At 36.2% G+C, this 12,965-nt stretch overlaps 1 protein-coding gene across 5 annotated transcripts in view; it reads left to right on the top strand.

The window, feature by feature from the left end:
* Positions 1-12,273, top strand: part of COP1 (COP1 E3 ubiquitin ligase) — a 104,473-nt gene extending 92,200 nt beyond the window's left edge. For all 5 annotated transcript variants that reach the window (XR_009449833.1, XM_059673965.1, XM_059673966.1 and 2 more), the window contains 2 exons: positions 6,259-6,303; positions 8,087-12,273. Coding sequence is in view for 4 of the 5 variants with exons in the window: in XM_059673965.1 (XP_059529948.1) it covers positions 6,259-6,303; positions 8,087-8,104 (63 nt within the window). In the remaining variant the exon portion in view is untranslated. The remainder of the gene's footprint in view (positions 1-6,258; positions 6,304-8,086) is intronic.
* Positions 12,274-12,965: the final 692 nt, after the last annotated feature.

Consider the following 12,965-nt stretch of genomic DNA (forward strand, 5'->3'; position numbering starts at 1 on the left):
GTTGTTCCACCGTAACAGTCGCTTAGGCTTTTATTTATGTCGATGGAACTACCTGACAGTCGATGTGCCCCCCTGAGGGCCCGGATTGTGAGAGGGCACAGGCCAGGCCTAGGGACCCCACTGGTGCACAATCAGGGCCAGCCAGGGAGGGAACGTGGGAGGGCTCCAGAGTATGTCTGGCCTGTCTTGCTCAGTCCCAATCAGCTGGACCCCAGCAGCAAGCTAACCTGCTGGTTGGAGCATCTGCCCCCTGGTGGTCAGTGCACATCATAGCAACTGGTCAACCAGTCAACTGTCTGCTCCCTGGTGGTCAGTGATGTCATAGCAAGCAGTTGAACAGCCTTAGCATATCATTAGCATATTACACTTTGATTGGTTGAACAGACAACCAGACATTTAGCATATTAGGCTTTTATTATATAGGCTGTCATCTGTGTCATATGTGAAGGAACTCATCAGAGTTGGCTTTCATTAAGTTTTTCTCATTAAGAATTGATTTGTCATTAAGAAAGTGCGTTTTCCAAAATATAATTTATGTATTCTTATACTTGTGCCCAAATTTCCAAAATGACCACTTCCAGGAGGAAAAGTTGGCTATTAATTATTAACTTCTTAGTACTAAATTTAGAATTTAGTTTTTCATGGAGTATGTTCTGCTGTAGGTGTAGGACGGAGAGGGAGTGGCAATGGCATTTCTAATGCACTGACATGTTATATACAGCACCAGGGTGTGCTAATAAGCAAGCCACAGCTGGGAATTTATTTATAACTGATTGTGTGAGAATCCTGTTTGTGGTTTTGAAAACCCTATATCTTTTACTCTGAGCAGTTATTGCATCAGACAGTTGTTGAATAACTAGTCTTATTTCTCTAGGCTCTTTAGAAGCCCTTAGTCTATTTTAATCTTCATTTTAATGAACCATTTAAAAATTTTCTACATACTTGTATTATTTTTGCTCTGTTTCTTTGTATGATAAATTCAAATCTAGATTCAAGACCCTTCACTAAAATGACCTCCAGCTAAAAATTATTAACACAGGGGAACAGACTGCTTTATGACTGAACCTATCTCAACATATGTGTCCAATATACTGGAGAGGTTTTGTCACTGCTTGTTACCACTTTCTAGAACAGTGGTTCTCAACTTTGGCTGCACATTAGAATTACCTGGGAATCTTTTTAAAATCCTGATTTCTGGGCCCCATCATCCAGAAATTCTGTTACTTTGTTACTAATGTTGTGGCCTCACCCCATAACAAAGAAACAGAATTTCTGGAGGATGAGGCCCAGAAATCAGGATTTTAAAAAGATTCCCAGGTGATTCTAATGTGCAGCCAAGGTTAAGAACCACTGTTCTAGAATGTCTCAACCAAGTCCAAGAAATGTCCCTGGTTCTTTTTATTTTTTGTCAACTCTTTTTTTAAGTTAATTAATAATTTTTATTGTTACATGTAGTAAACATTGTCCCTGTGTTTTTAAATCCTTTTCAATGCCTCTGTCTTTTTGAGTCTACTTGTTGCCATGTTCTTCCATGTAACTACATGTATCTTTATCCTTTCTTGCAATGTCATATCCCTTACAATTTTCTTCTGCACAAAATTCAGTACATCTAGTAGATGACAGTAGGCTTCTACTCAAACCAGATATATGAAGATAGGAATCAAGTGACCCCTTGATATCAAAGTGACCCTTGATATCAAATCAAAGCTGATTATCTTAATTAAAGGTGGGCTTCTTTGAATATAAAGGCAAGTGAGTATTTTTGTATACTGTACCAACACCTTAAGTTACACATCTTTCTTTGCTGTTTGAAGCTCAGACTTTGATCCTCATTGTATAAATTTTAAATCCCATTAGAAGATGGATGTTTACTATCTCTTTACTGTTACTACTATATTTAAAAATTGGATGGAACTGTAACTACTGTGGTCAAGGATATGCTAAAATCAGGGACAATCAGATATGTAATGGCATAACTGTACTAGTTTTTATGACTGGTGACTGTGTCTGAAATATTTTTAATATCCATCCCTAAAAGAAGCTTATAGTATGTATTCCCTAATTGCGAAAACAAGTTCCTTTGGATACCTAATAAAACGATTATGTCTTAACAGAAAAATTTTAAGTTGGGTGCAGGGAGGAAATAGGAAAATCTATGCTACTTTGCTGTACAAATTCAAGCTGCCCTACAGATACCCTGAACTTACATCTCTGTGTCCTAAGATGTGCTTGGATTCCTCTGTGCTCTATTTGGATTCTCCTTTTTTTGCTATGTGGTTCAGAAATTGCCTCCAAGCAGAAAGCCAGGGCAGTTATAGGACTCACCTCATTTGTTTCCCTTCTCATAAGAATCACAGTCTTGCACTGCTTGTTGTCCAATATTGTCTTACATATGTTAATTTTTTTTAGCTGATAAGAGAGCACATTTGTTCTAGTTATTCTGCCATGGCCAGAAATGGGAGTTATTTGGGATTTCTTTTAACATATTTAAATCTGTAACAAAATTAGTTCACATTTAAAATCAATTATATCTATATCTAGGAATAAGTTCTCTAGTTACAAAGTAGTGAATAATTGTTATTTCTCAACTTGCTTAAGATTTTAATATATTAGCTATGATGGCACTTTTATAGGCAAGCTAGCATTGTATCAGTGTGAGTATAGTATTACCCACTTTATAAGGAAGGTGGTTTTTGTGCATGTGTCTTCTATTTTTATAAAACATTTGCTGTTAATTTTTCCATTATCTTACCTTAATCTCTTTATATTAAGAAGAAAATATTAGGTGCAATATTAGCATAACCTTGAGGAGAGTTCATAATAAAAATGTCAGTTTCCAAGCAAGAGGGAGAAAATGAGAATTATTGGCTAGGGTGTTTATTTCACTTAGCAAGTGAAAACAACTCATTAAACAAGAACTTATTTACATTTGGGCTCTAGCAGACTACAGCTGCAGCTAAGAGCGACCAGTCATTCAAAATGCAAACAAAAATCACTTGAAACCTACAGTAATAACCTTATACTTATCACTTTCATAACTCTTTGCTTAAGTAAAATGCCAGGTTTTATTGTATTGTATTGTATTGTATTGCATTGTATTGTATTGTATTGTATTGGTTTTATGGCCAACTTTTAGCAACCTTTCGTTTTTTTGTGTGGAATATATTGGGTTGACATTGGTTAATAAAATTACATAGGATTCAGGGATACGATTTTATAATGCATCATCTGAATATTGTATTGTGTTTTCACCACCCAATTCAAGTCTCCTTCCTTCACCATTTATAATAACCTGGTTTTATTTTTCTGTTGCATGCAAAAATTAATTTAGCGTCAGCCAATACCTGGTTATCTGAAAGACAGTTTTATCCTAAATCTCTTTTTTATAAGTTCATGGTTTTTTCAGGAAGGGGGTATACTGAGATGTAGACTTTTTTTTTTTTTCATTGTTTGTTAATATGAACAGTTTTGAGTGTTTCTAAGAATTCTTAGGACAACACTGTCACCTATATGTTAGTCCCAAAAGACAGTTCCAACTGGGCCCTTTCTTCCTGTGTTATCTTATTTGTAAATAAGATATTTATCTGTCTCCACAGGAAAATATGTTTAGTGTTAACCCTCTGGTAGCATCCGATATGGCATCACTTGTTAATGCCACAATAGTTCTGAGGTTACAAAAGACATTGTTTGTTCCTGTTGAATAGTTATCAGATGTCTTCCTACTTAGGTTTAGTGTAGTAATTATACAGACTTCAGACTCCTCTTATGTGGTGATGTATTATTTAATTGACCCTAACCTTTCATACTGTATGGTAATATACTACACTTTTCCAAGATTTTCTTCTACTGAGAATTAGAAGTTTGAATTATGTAATTTATAATCTCTAAAACTGGCAGAGAGGGTGCACCTTCATCTCTACCAGGTTGCACTGCCTTCCTTCTTTGTATTAAATGGTGACTAGAGCCTGGTTGGTGTGGCTCAGTGGTTGAGCATCAGCCTATGAACCAGGAGGTCACGTTTCAATTCCCAGTCAGGGCACAAGCCAGAGTTTTGGGCTCGATCCCCATTAGGGGTCATGCAGGAGACAGCTGATCAATGATTCTCTCTCTCTCTCTCTCTCTCTCTCTCTCTCATATCATTGATGTTTCTATCTGCCCCTCACTGAAATCATTTTTTTTTTAAGGGGACTAGAATTAAAATGGCAGAAAGAGATAGAGCTTTGGTCATAAAATTTTCACCATCCCATCATTGTATGTTCCCACAGCAGAGTGAGCAGCTTTGGGTGACTGCAGTGTATGATGGTGGCCGGGGCTTTCTTGGAGACCTGAGTTTTTGCTCAAACAGAAACTAGATCAGTCAGTGCTATTTGTGGCTTCATATCTGGAAGCTGTTCACAGAAGGATCATGTCTGGGTCCAAAGTGGATATTGAAAGTAATTCTAATAGTGAAAACTGTATTACCCATGTTACTATTTTCAAGATTACATGTGCTGATTTAAGGGAAAACCTCACCTAGGGAAATACTGGGTGAGGGGAGGAAAAAGTTTTCTTTAACCTTCTTAGCATCCCTGACCAGGTCTGAAAATTAAATGTCAGTGACTTATTAACAGGAGAAGAGCTGTATTTAAGCTTTATGTGACACAGGAACCTTCACAAGGAAATGAAGACCCAAAGAAACAAGCCTGAGTAATTGGTGCTAAGTTTGAGGAAGAGGGGCAGTCCTGTAGAAATGTGGTAGGTTACAGAGCATGGAGGAAACAGCAAGTTCTGTTTGTTTGGATTCTTTTTGGCATCCCTTTGTCTTTGGAGATAAAGGTGTTGCTTTCTTCTGTGTATAGGGTGGGCACTTCTCACCTGAGGACTTTATGGGTTGCGGGGGCGGTAAGGGTGTCAGAGTGACCTTCCTGCTTCTGTTTTTTTCTCAGATTCCTTTAACTTAAAGTATATAATATGCCAAGGTGCCATATTTTGAGGGTTTTTTTTGGTCCCCAAATCCCTATTGGGAGTTCCCATGTCCACCCAAGCAAAAACATGTCTTTTATTCCTTCTTGATATAATTAGGACCATGGATTTTATCGCCACCAACTACAACCAAAGAATGTTCTGATACTATAATTTTGAGGGGTTGTGGAAAAAATTATTTCCTATCACACCAGTAGCAAAAACATGAGCATTTTCCAAAAGTAACTTTACTAGGAATCAAAGGGAAGTAAAAAAATAGAAATGAACAAGTTTATAGAGTACAGATGCCTGACTTTTGCAGATATAGATCAAGAGTTTTCTTTCTTGTCTTCATCACTTTGTCATGAAGCCTGTAGGATATACAAGCAGACCCTGCTCTTCATTGAGGTTTTGACTACATTACCTGTTTCTCATAGCTGTTGTTTGGACTTGGTCGTTCCATCAGCCATGTGGCCTCTGTGGCATTTTGAGTCTGTCTACCTCCTTTTAGCTGCCTACTCTGAAAAGCAGAAAGACTTTATACACTTCCAAGCTCCAGACTCTTCATTTCCAACAGGAGACATGTCCCAACTCTTCCTACTTAATGCGTTTCCTTAAGTAAATGGACAGTCTTGTCCATTTCATTCCTACTCTTCCTACTTGCCAGAGAAATGATTTTTTCCTAAAGTTTAGAATATAAAAGATACATTACCACATACATTCTATTTCAAGTAATCACCGAAGTTATAAAAAATGCATATACTGAGTGATAGAATAATTAAAAAGAAAGACAGCCTTCCTTTTCCCAGATGAATATTCACACTTGTTTGTTTTCCTAGTACTGAATAGCTGTCCATATTCCTAATACTGAATAGCTGTCCATGTTCTTGTATGACAAGACTCTACTGTAGCATTTACATCAATTACTGGTATTTTATGGGAGAAAATGAATGAAGGGGGAGTTTTCTATGGAAAGGATTATGCTCTTTGTTTTTCTCAAGTTTTATTGGTGTTTTCTTCCAGTCATTATTTCTTTTAGCTTTCCTTCTACTAGTAATCTGTTCTTTTATTTTTCTTTACATTTGAAAGTTTCCTACTCTGCTTCCAACTTTATTATTTTTATTAAAACTTAATTCTCAAAATAAGGAATTTTGTGTTTAAAATTTTTAGTTAAAATCATTTTAAAGTTGGTTCCCCGCTTTAGATTCTATTAGTTTCTTGGGGTGAAGGGAAGAAAGAAGAACGAAGAGGAATCTATTCTCTTGGACTGCCCTCCAGAAAATCCTCTATACTTTAAAAGTTCTTATTCTTTTCTAGGAGTCCAATGTGCTGATTGCTGCTAACAGTCAGGGTACAATTAAGGTAAGCTATTTATTTTATACATCTCCATTTTAAATTCAGTTTCATTTTTAGACTGTAATGGAATATAACTGTAACATGGAAATACAGAGTTGTACTAGCCTTAGAGGTATTTCCAAATCATGAGTCTATGTCTACTTGGAAATGGTTTTGATTGAAGGGGAAAAGAATAAGTAGCTTGCAACCATGGAGAAGATGATAGTACTTGTTATAGGTTATATGAATGCTCAGTGGATCAATGAGTGGTCAGAATGAAAAACAGGCAATGGCTGTTAAGCATTTGCTGTGGGCCAAACGCTGTTCAGCTTTTCTATGCCAGTCCAAAGACCCTCAGGGCATTCTAAGATAGAGCTGGAGATGCTTAGACATTCACCAGATTTAAAAATATCTTACTCTTCTTCATGTCCTCTTCCCTGACAAGTGGGTTTTACTTCAGTTGCCAAGGAAAGAAAAGGTATTTTAGTGTTCTGTTGAAAATTGATCAATCATGTGATCTTGCCATTAGTTTGATCCAAAACTTAAATGTCTCTGGGCACACAAGTTTCAGTGTCAAATTCATACATAGTTTTCCACCTGCTCTTCTTTGTAGTTAGGAGCTTACGGAAATAAAAATTGTATCTAATTATACCATTGGATATTTAGCACTTGGGGCACAGTACATTGGACAAATAAATGGAATCTCTGTTTTAAGTGGTTCTCTGTAGTCTCTCAGTCTCCCTTTCTCTTATTCTCATGACAAGCCATTTATTGAAAAAACTGCACCTTATCCTTCTGTGAGTTTGGCCTTTGAGGCAATTAGAATTGCTAAAGTAGCTACAGAAGCTCAAAGTTATGCACTTATAGAATCTTAGTGACAAATCTAAGATTTTGTTCAACAGCATTGACCTCTTATGTTAAGTAGCCTGCTTGCTAACCAAAAGACAAAAACCATTATGGAAGCACAGGTATAAGTCAAGCCTTAGCACTAACAGGAGGGGGAATCGTTGCTCCTTTAATTCTTTGCCACCTAGAATTGCACTCTCCATTTTACATTCTTTTTGACAGTGGCTTGTAACTTTTCTCATGTTCTATGTTCTTTCTTAGCCATTTCTTCTATTCTTTTTATAACTGATCATTGCTTCTTGTCATTTTTAATTTTAGCAATCTCTCACTTTTCTTGTATGACAAGACTCTACTGTAATAACTAGCAAAATATTTTGACACCAGATGATAAACTAGAAAATATGTGAAATAATAGGCAAAGGCAAAATATTAGGTCCTGTATACCTTGATACTGCAAACTCTTTATCAATGGGAGAAATAAATAGCTTAAAATCCTAAACAGCAATACTTAAACTTTTCTTAAGAATATGGAAAGACACCAAAAGTAGTTTACAGTTGTGTCCACTTTTGATTACAATAATTAATAAATAAAAATACAAGAATAAGCATAGAGTTTATTCTTGTATTATTATTTAATAATTTAGTATTTTCACAAGTGGATACAACTATGAACCTACTCTTGCCACACCCTGTATACGTTCCAAAAATGTTATATCCATGCTGTGCATCAGCCAGTTTCTTTCTAGTTAACTCTGGAGATAACTAATCTCAGAGCATTGATCCAGTTGTTGAATTGAAAGCAAGAAAGGATTAATGACTAATTCCTTCAAATTCTTTGGCATTTTAGCCGTGAGCGAAAGTTTTCCTGAATTAGTTCACCATTTACAATATAGTAAAGATGCATTAAACTCTTTGTATGTTCTTAAACTTTTTATTAAACTGATCCTTTTCTCCCCCTAATTAGGTGCTGGAGTTGGTATGAAAGGTTTACTCAAGTTAATTTGTACATGGTCCTGCTGAAGTATATCTGCAGCCAACAGTGAATGAAGATAGAGACTATCACGACAAGTCTCTCCCCGACATCATTATGGGTTTTGAATTTGTTTTGAGTATTTTTTTTCTTTTACTTTTTCCCCTCCTTTATGCCCTTTGGGACATTGGGAATGCCCAGTGAACTCTGCACCATCAATGTAACTCTGTGGACTTTGCTGCTGTTGATGGTGTAGTTATCTAATTTTTGTGATAGGGAAACAAATTCTTTTAAATAAAAGTAAATAACAAAAAGTAATAAAAGTTTATTGAGCCATGGTTGAGCTGGGAAAGTTTGTATCAGTTGTGGCAAGAGACAGTAATCTCAAGACAGCACACATGAGCTATAGAATAAAGTACCAGTGAGTAGTTTTTAAGGCCCATATTTCCCCACCTCTTTGAAATTATGCATGTCAACATAAATATAAAAGTACGTGGGTTCCTTTCAGTGAATTTAATGTTTACAGTAGGTGGAAATATTAATAACTTTACCATACAAATTCCTTTCTTCATTCTCTGACCAGATTTCTCTTGTCAGCAAGTACTATACTCCTCAGTCCCTCTACTTCTGACCAAAGATCTAAAATTTTGACTCGTTAAGACCACATTCACACAGAAAGGGAATGTCAGTCTGTGACATATCTCTGCCTTTGAAGTGTCACACATACTAGTATATGTCATAAGCTCTAAATGCAGGCAAACCAATTTATTTCACACAATCATAGCTATTAGTACCGTCCTTGGCAGAATGTATACTTAGTTCAACCCTTGCACTTTCTTTAAAGAGCCAAACAGTAAATATTTTCAGCTTTGTAGGTCATAAGGTTTGTGTCACTATGCAACTCTGTCTTGTAGCAGGAAAGCAGCCACAGACAGTATGTAAACAAGTGGGCATAACAGTGAAATGGGCCAAGGGTTGGATTTGGCCCACAGTCCCTGGCATATAGGTAAAGAATTAGAAGCTCTGTTACCAAAATGTCTAAGCCATGTAATCTCTTAAACTGTCTAGTTACTTTTCTGAATAGTTTTCAGTTTGTAGAAGGAAAGAAGTTAGTAGAATAGCAGGTCAAGGAAAAGTAACGTAAAGCCTTCTGTTTGAGCTACTTTAAAAATCTGGCCCTAGCCTGTTTGGCTCAGTGGATGGAGCGTCGGCCTGTGGACTGAAGGGTCCCGGGTTCGATTCCAGTCAAGGGCATGTGCCTTGGTTGCGGGCACATCCCCAGTGGGGGTCGTGCAGGAGGCGGCTGATCGATGTTTCTCTCTCATCGATGTTTCTGGCTCTCTATCCCTCTCCCTTCCTCTCTGTAGAAAATCGATAAAATATTTTAAAAAAATAAAAATTAAAAAAAAAATCTGTATGCTTTTTAGAAAAAGATATAAACAAAATTAACTCCATATATCTTTGAAAATAGACACTTGGAGAAACTTGGTGTGAATAACTATATGAATGATAATACATTTTGTAACCCCTCCAATAGAGTCTGGAAAAATAAATGTGCTATTCTCAAACACATTAATATTCTGCGGCAAAAAACCCCAAAAAACAACTTTCACCTAACATGGGATTAATAAAGGCTAAAATTAGTCTTGCATCAATTCAGATCAGTTTTTTTTTTTTTAATCCTTAACCCAAGGATATGTTTTTATTTTTTTATTTTTTAGAGAGAGAGAGAAAACAACATTGATTATTGCCTCCCACATGCACCCCAATCACAGATCGAACCCACAATCTAGGTATGTGCTCTGACTGGGAATTGAACCCACAACCTTTTGGTGTATGGCAGAATGCCCCAATGAACGGAGCCACCCAGCCAGGGCCAGAATAGTTTTTACCATCCAACGAATTTACCGCAAACTTAGGTGAAATTTTTTATTTTCAGCTTCACAGTTATATCTTACTAACTTCTGAGAGTTGATAAACTTTTGGACTCAATTCTGAGAGAAAAGGTCACTGTCACTCAAAAGTTATGCCTGTCATCAGAACAGTGTTAGTTGACCTTTGTTTCTAAGACTAACGAACGACATTTTACAGAAGTATAGAAGGAATATTCAAGTGTAGGTTCTTCTCTTGAAGAACTTCACGTAGGCAGATGGGTCCAGAAAAATCATCAAAACAGGAAGCAGAGACTTCATGTCTCTGAATGTGCTAAAATAGAAGCAGATTGTTGTGGTATTTTATGTGATCTGATTTTTTAAAATATTTTAGTTTGGGGGGTGGTCATGTTAATTTTCATGTGTTTGGAATGATGTAATAAGGTACTTTAGTTATCAAAGGGACTGAATTTTTTTAATCAATTATTTTAAGGCAATACTTTATTTAAATTTGTGTTTTAACTTCTTGTAAATAGTAAGAAACAATTTTTAAATTTGTGGTATTTTTTGTAGGATGTCAACATCAAACTATTACTATTTCTTGGAAAAATAACATCAGTTAAATAAAGCTTAAAGATAATGTACATTCTAACACCCCCCAAAAAAACCACTTTAACTCAAGAAGAATTTGGGTTTTATCTTTCAGTCTAATCTCTATTTCAGCAGATTTGTAGAGGGTTTCTTAGACACAACATGTGCATTTGAAACATTAAAGATTGAAGAACTTTGTAAGTTCTTATAACAAGATGGAGTTACTAGACATCAGAAAATTTATGGGACTGAGCCACAGCTTCAGAAAGATGAGCATGGCTGGCATTAATAAACAAGGAAGAGACACGTATGGGGTGAGTTTGAACAAGTAGAGGAGCCCGCTAGATATGTGGAGCCTTTTAGGGCATTGTTGAGAATTTAAATTTTGTTATAAAAGCAGTGCCAAGGAAGGGTTAAATGGAACAACATGATCTCATTTATTGTGAGTGGATGGATGGAGCAAGAGTACAAGTAGGAAGGTGATCAGTCAAGAGTTAATGGTGACTTCAACAAAGATGATAGCATGCTCTAAGCTAAAAACTGTTTCACCTTAATAGTTTGCCACAGCATTAGTTCCTATATCTGAGAAAGTCTTGATTAATTTTTAAAGTCATTTTCTCATAAGTCCTGACAATGAAGAATACAACTCAGCAAATTTATTTCTTCAGTGGTTATGCAATTCCGAACTAGCACTAAGTCACTTGGGAAACTCATGACCAAAATGTCTGTGTGCTATTTTAGGGACACCACTTCTCTAAGGTAAGCAGTGCTAGAAACTACCTAGCCTTTGGTTCTAAACAATCAGATAATTTCATTGCTTTTAATGTAGTTATGCAAATATAACTGGGATTAATGGTCAGGAAATAGGCTTACTTAGAAGTGAGACATGAGGAAGTGTAAACTTAGATCCTGAGCCTGTTGTGTTACATGACTGATTAACACAATAGTAGCACCTTGTAGTTCCTCCCAAGGCAGTTATTTACCAGCTTCTGTGTGGCTTCTGGTTAATATGTTAGGCATTCCTAGACTAAAGAGAAAACCATAATGATCATTCTAGAAATATATTGTTGAGCTCCTGCTTTGTGCAAGTGAGGCACTATGTACTACATACAAAATAAATAAGATATGATCAAAAAGCTTATTGTCCAGAGGGAAAGATGGATAAGTTTACAGTGTATAAACACATAATGTAAATTTTAGATGTACGGTAATGGGAAAAATTATAAACTAAAATGGTAGGAGATAAAGTTCAGTGGGAGTAGGGGTGGTTCCATGAATTTTTTTTCCTTGGAGGAGGTAACGTCTCAGCTGAATCGTGAAAAGCAAGGATACATTCAAGACCAAAGGAAGCAAAGAAGAAGGCATGAGTAGCTCCTACTGACCAAAGGTGGAATAATTTGAGCAACAAATAAATGATATAAATGATTGAATGAATAAATAAATGGAAAGGAGAGAAATTTTTCATGGAACATAATTGCCACTTCTAAATATGGGCTGTGCATAGTGATTTCCTTCCACAAAGTCCAGTAAGGAAGAAAAGAAAAAAATTTGTAACCTGACAGTGGAGAAACCTGACAAATATTGCCAGAGGCAGTTGATCGGTGTCATCATGAAAAGTTGTAAGTCATGGTGATGCTAGTATATACTCTTGATATGAGGTACTGAAAATGGCAGTTCAACTTTGGGATCTTCCCAAAATTAATAACCCAATCTAAATTTTTTTAAAAAATCAGATGAATCCCTACTGAGGGGCTTCCTACTAACTAGCTGACTGGTCGTCCTCAACACTGTCAAGGTCATCAAAACAAGGGAAGGGAGAAACTGTTACAGCCACCAGGAGCCTAAGGTGACATGACTGAATGTAATGTCCTGGATGGGTCCTGAAACAGAAAAGGACGTTGCATGAAAACTAAGGAAATCTGAATAAAGTACTGGACTCAAGTTGATATAATGTATTAGTATTGATTCATTAATTGTAACAAATGTACCATACCAATGTCAGATGTTAATAATAGGGGAAATGGGGTGTAGTATGTATGGGAACTCTTGATTTCTTTGCAATTTTTCTATAAATCTAAAAAAAAATTTTTTATCAAAAATAAAGGTATGAGGTTAGCTTCAACATATACCAAACAAAGTTCAAGCCAGTAGTGCGAGTTCAAGCTGGAGAAGTACATGGACTAAATCAGCGATCTGTTTCAGCTATTCCTACAAAGAAAGGCAAACATGGAGCTTAGGGGAGGTTTACAGTCTCCACTTTGTCTACAATTATACTAACAAATTGTATAATTTTGCAAGATCGTAAACCCCTGTACTCTGTATTTATCCCTAAGTTCTAATGACTGAGAATAATACTCTCATCTTAATAAATAAGGTTATACTATATAGAGTCCTTAGTTATCTTGTGTTAG

This window comes from Myotis daubentonii, chromosome 18 (genome assembly GCF_963259705.1).
Source record: "Myotis daubentonii chromosome 18, mMyoDau2.1, whole genome shotgun sequence".
In the NCBI taxonomy this organism is placed as follows: Eukaryota; Metazoa; Chordata; class Mammalia; order Chiroptera; family Vespertilionidae; genus Myotis; species Myotis daubentonii.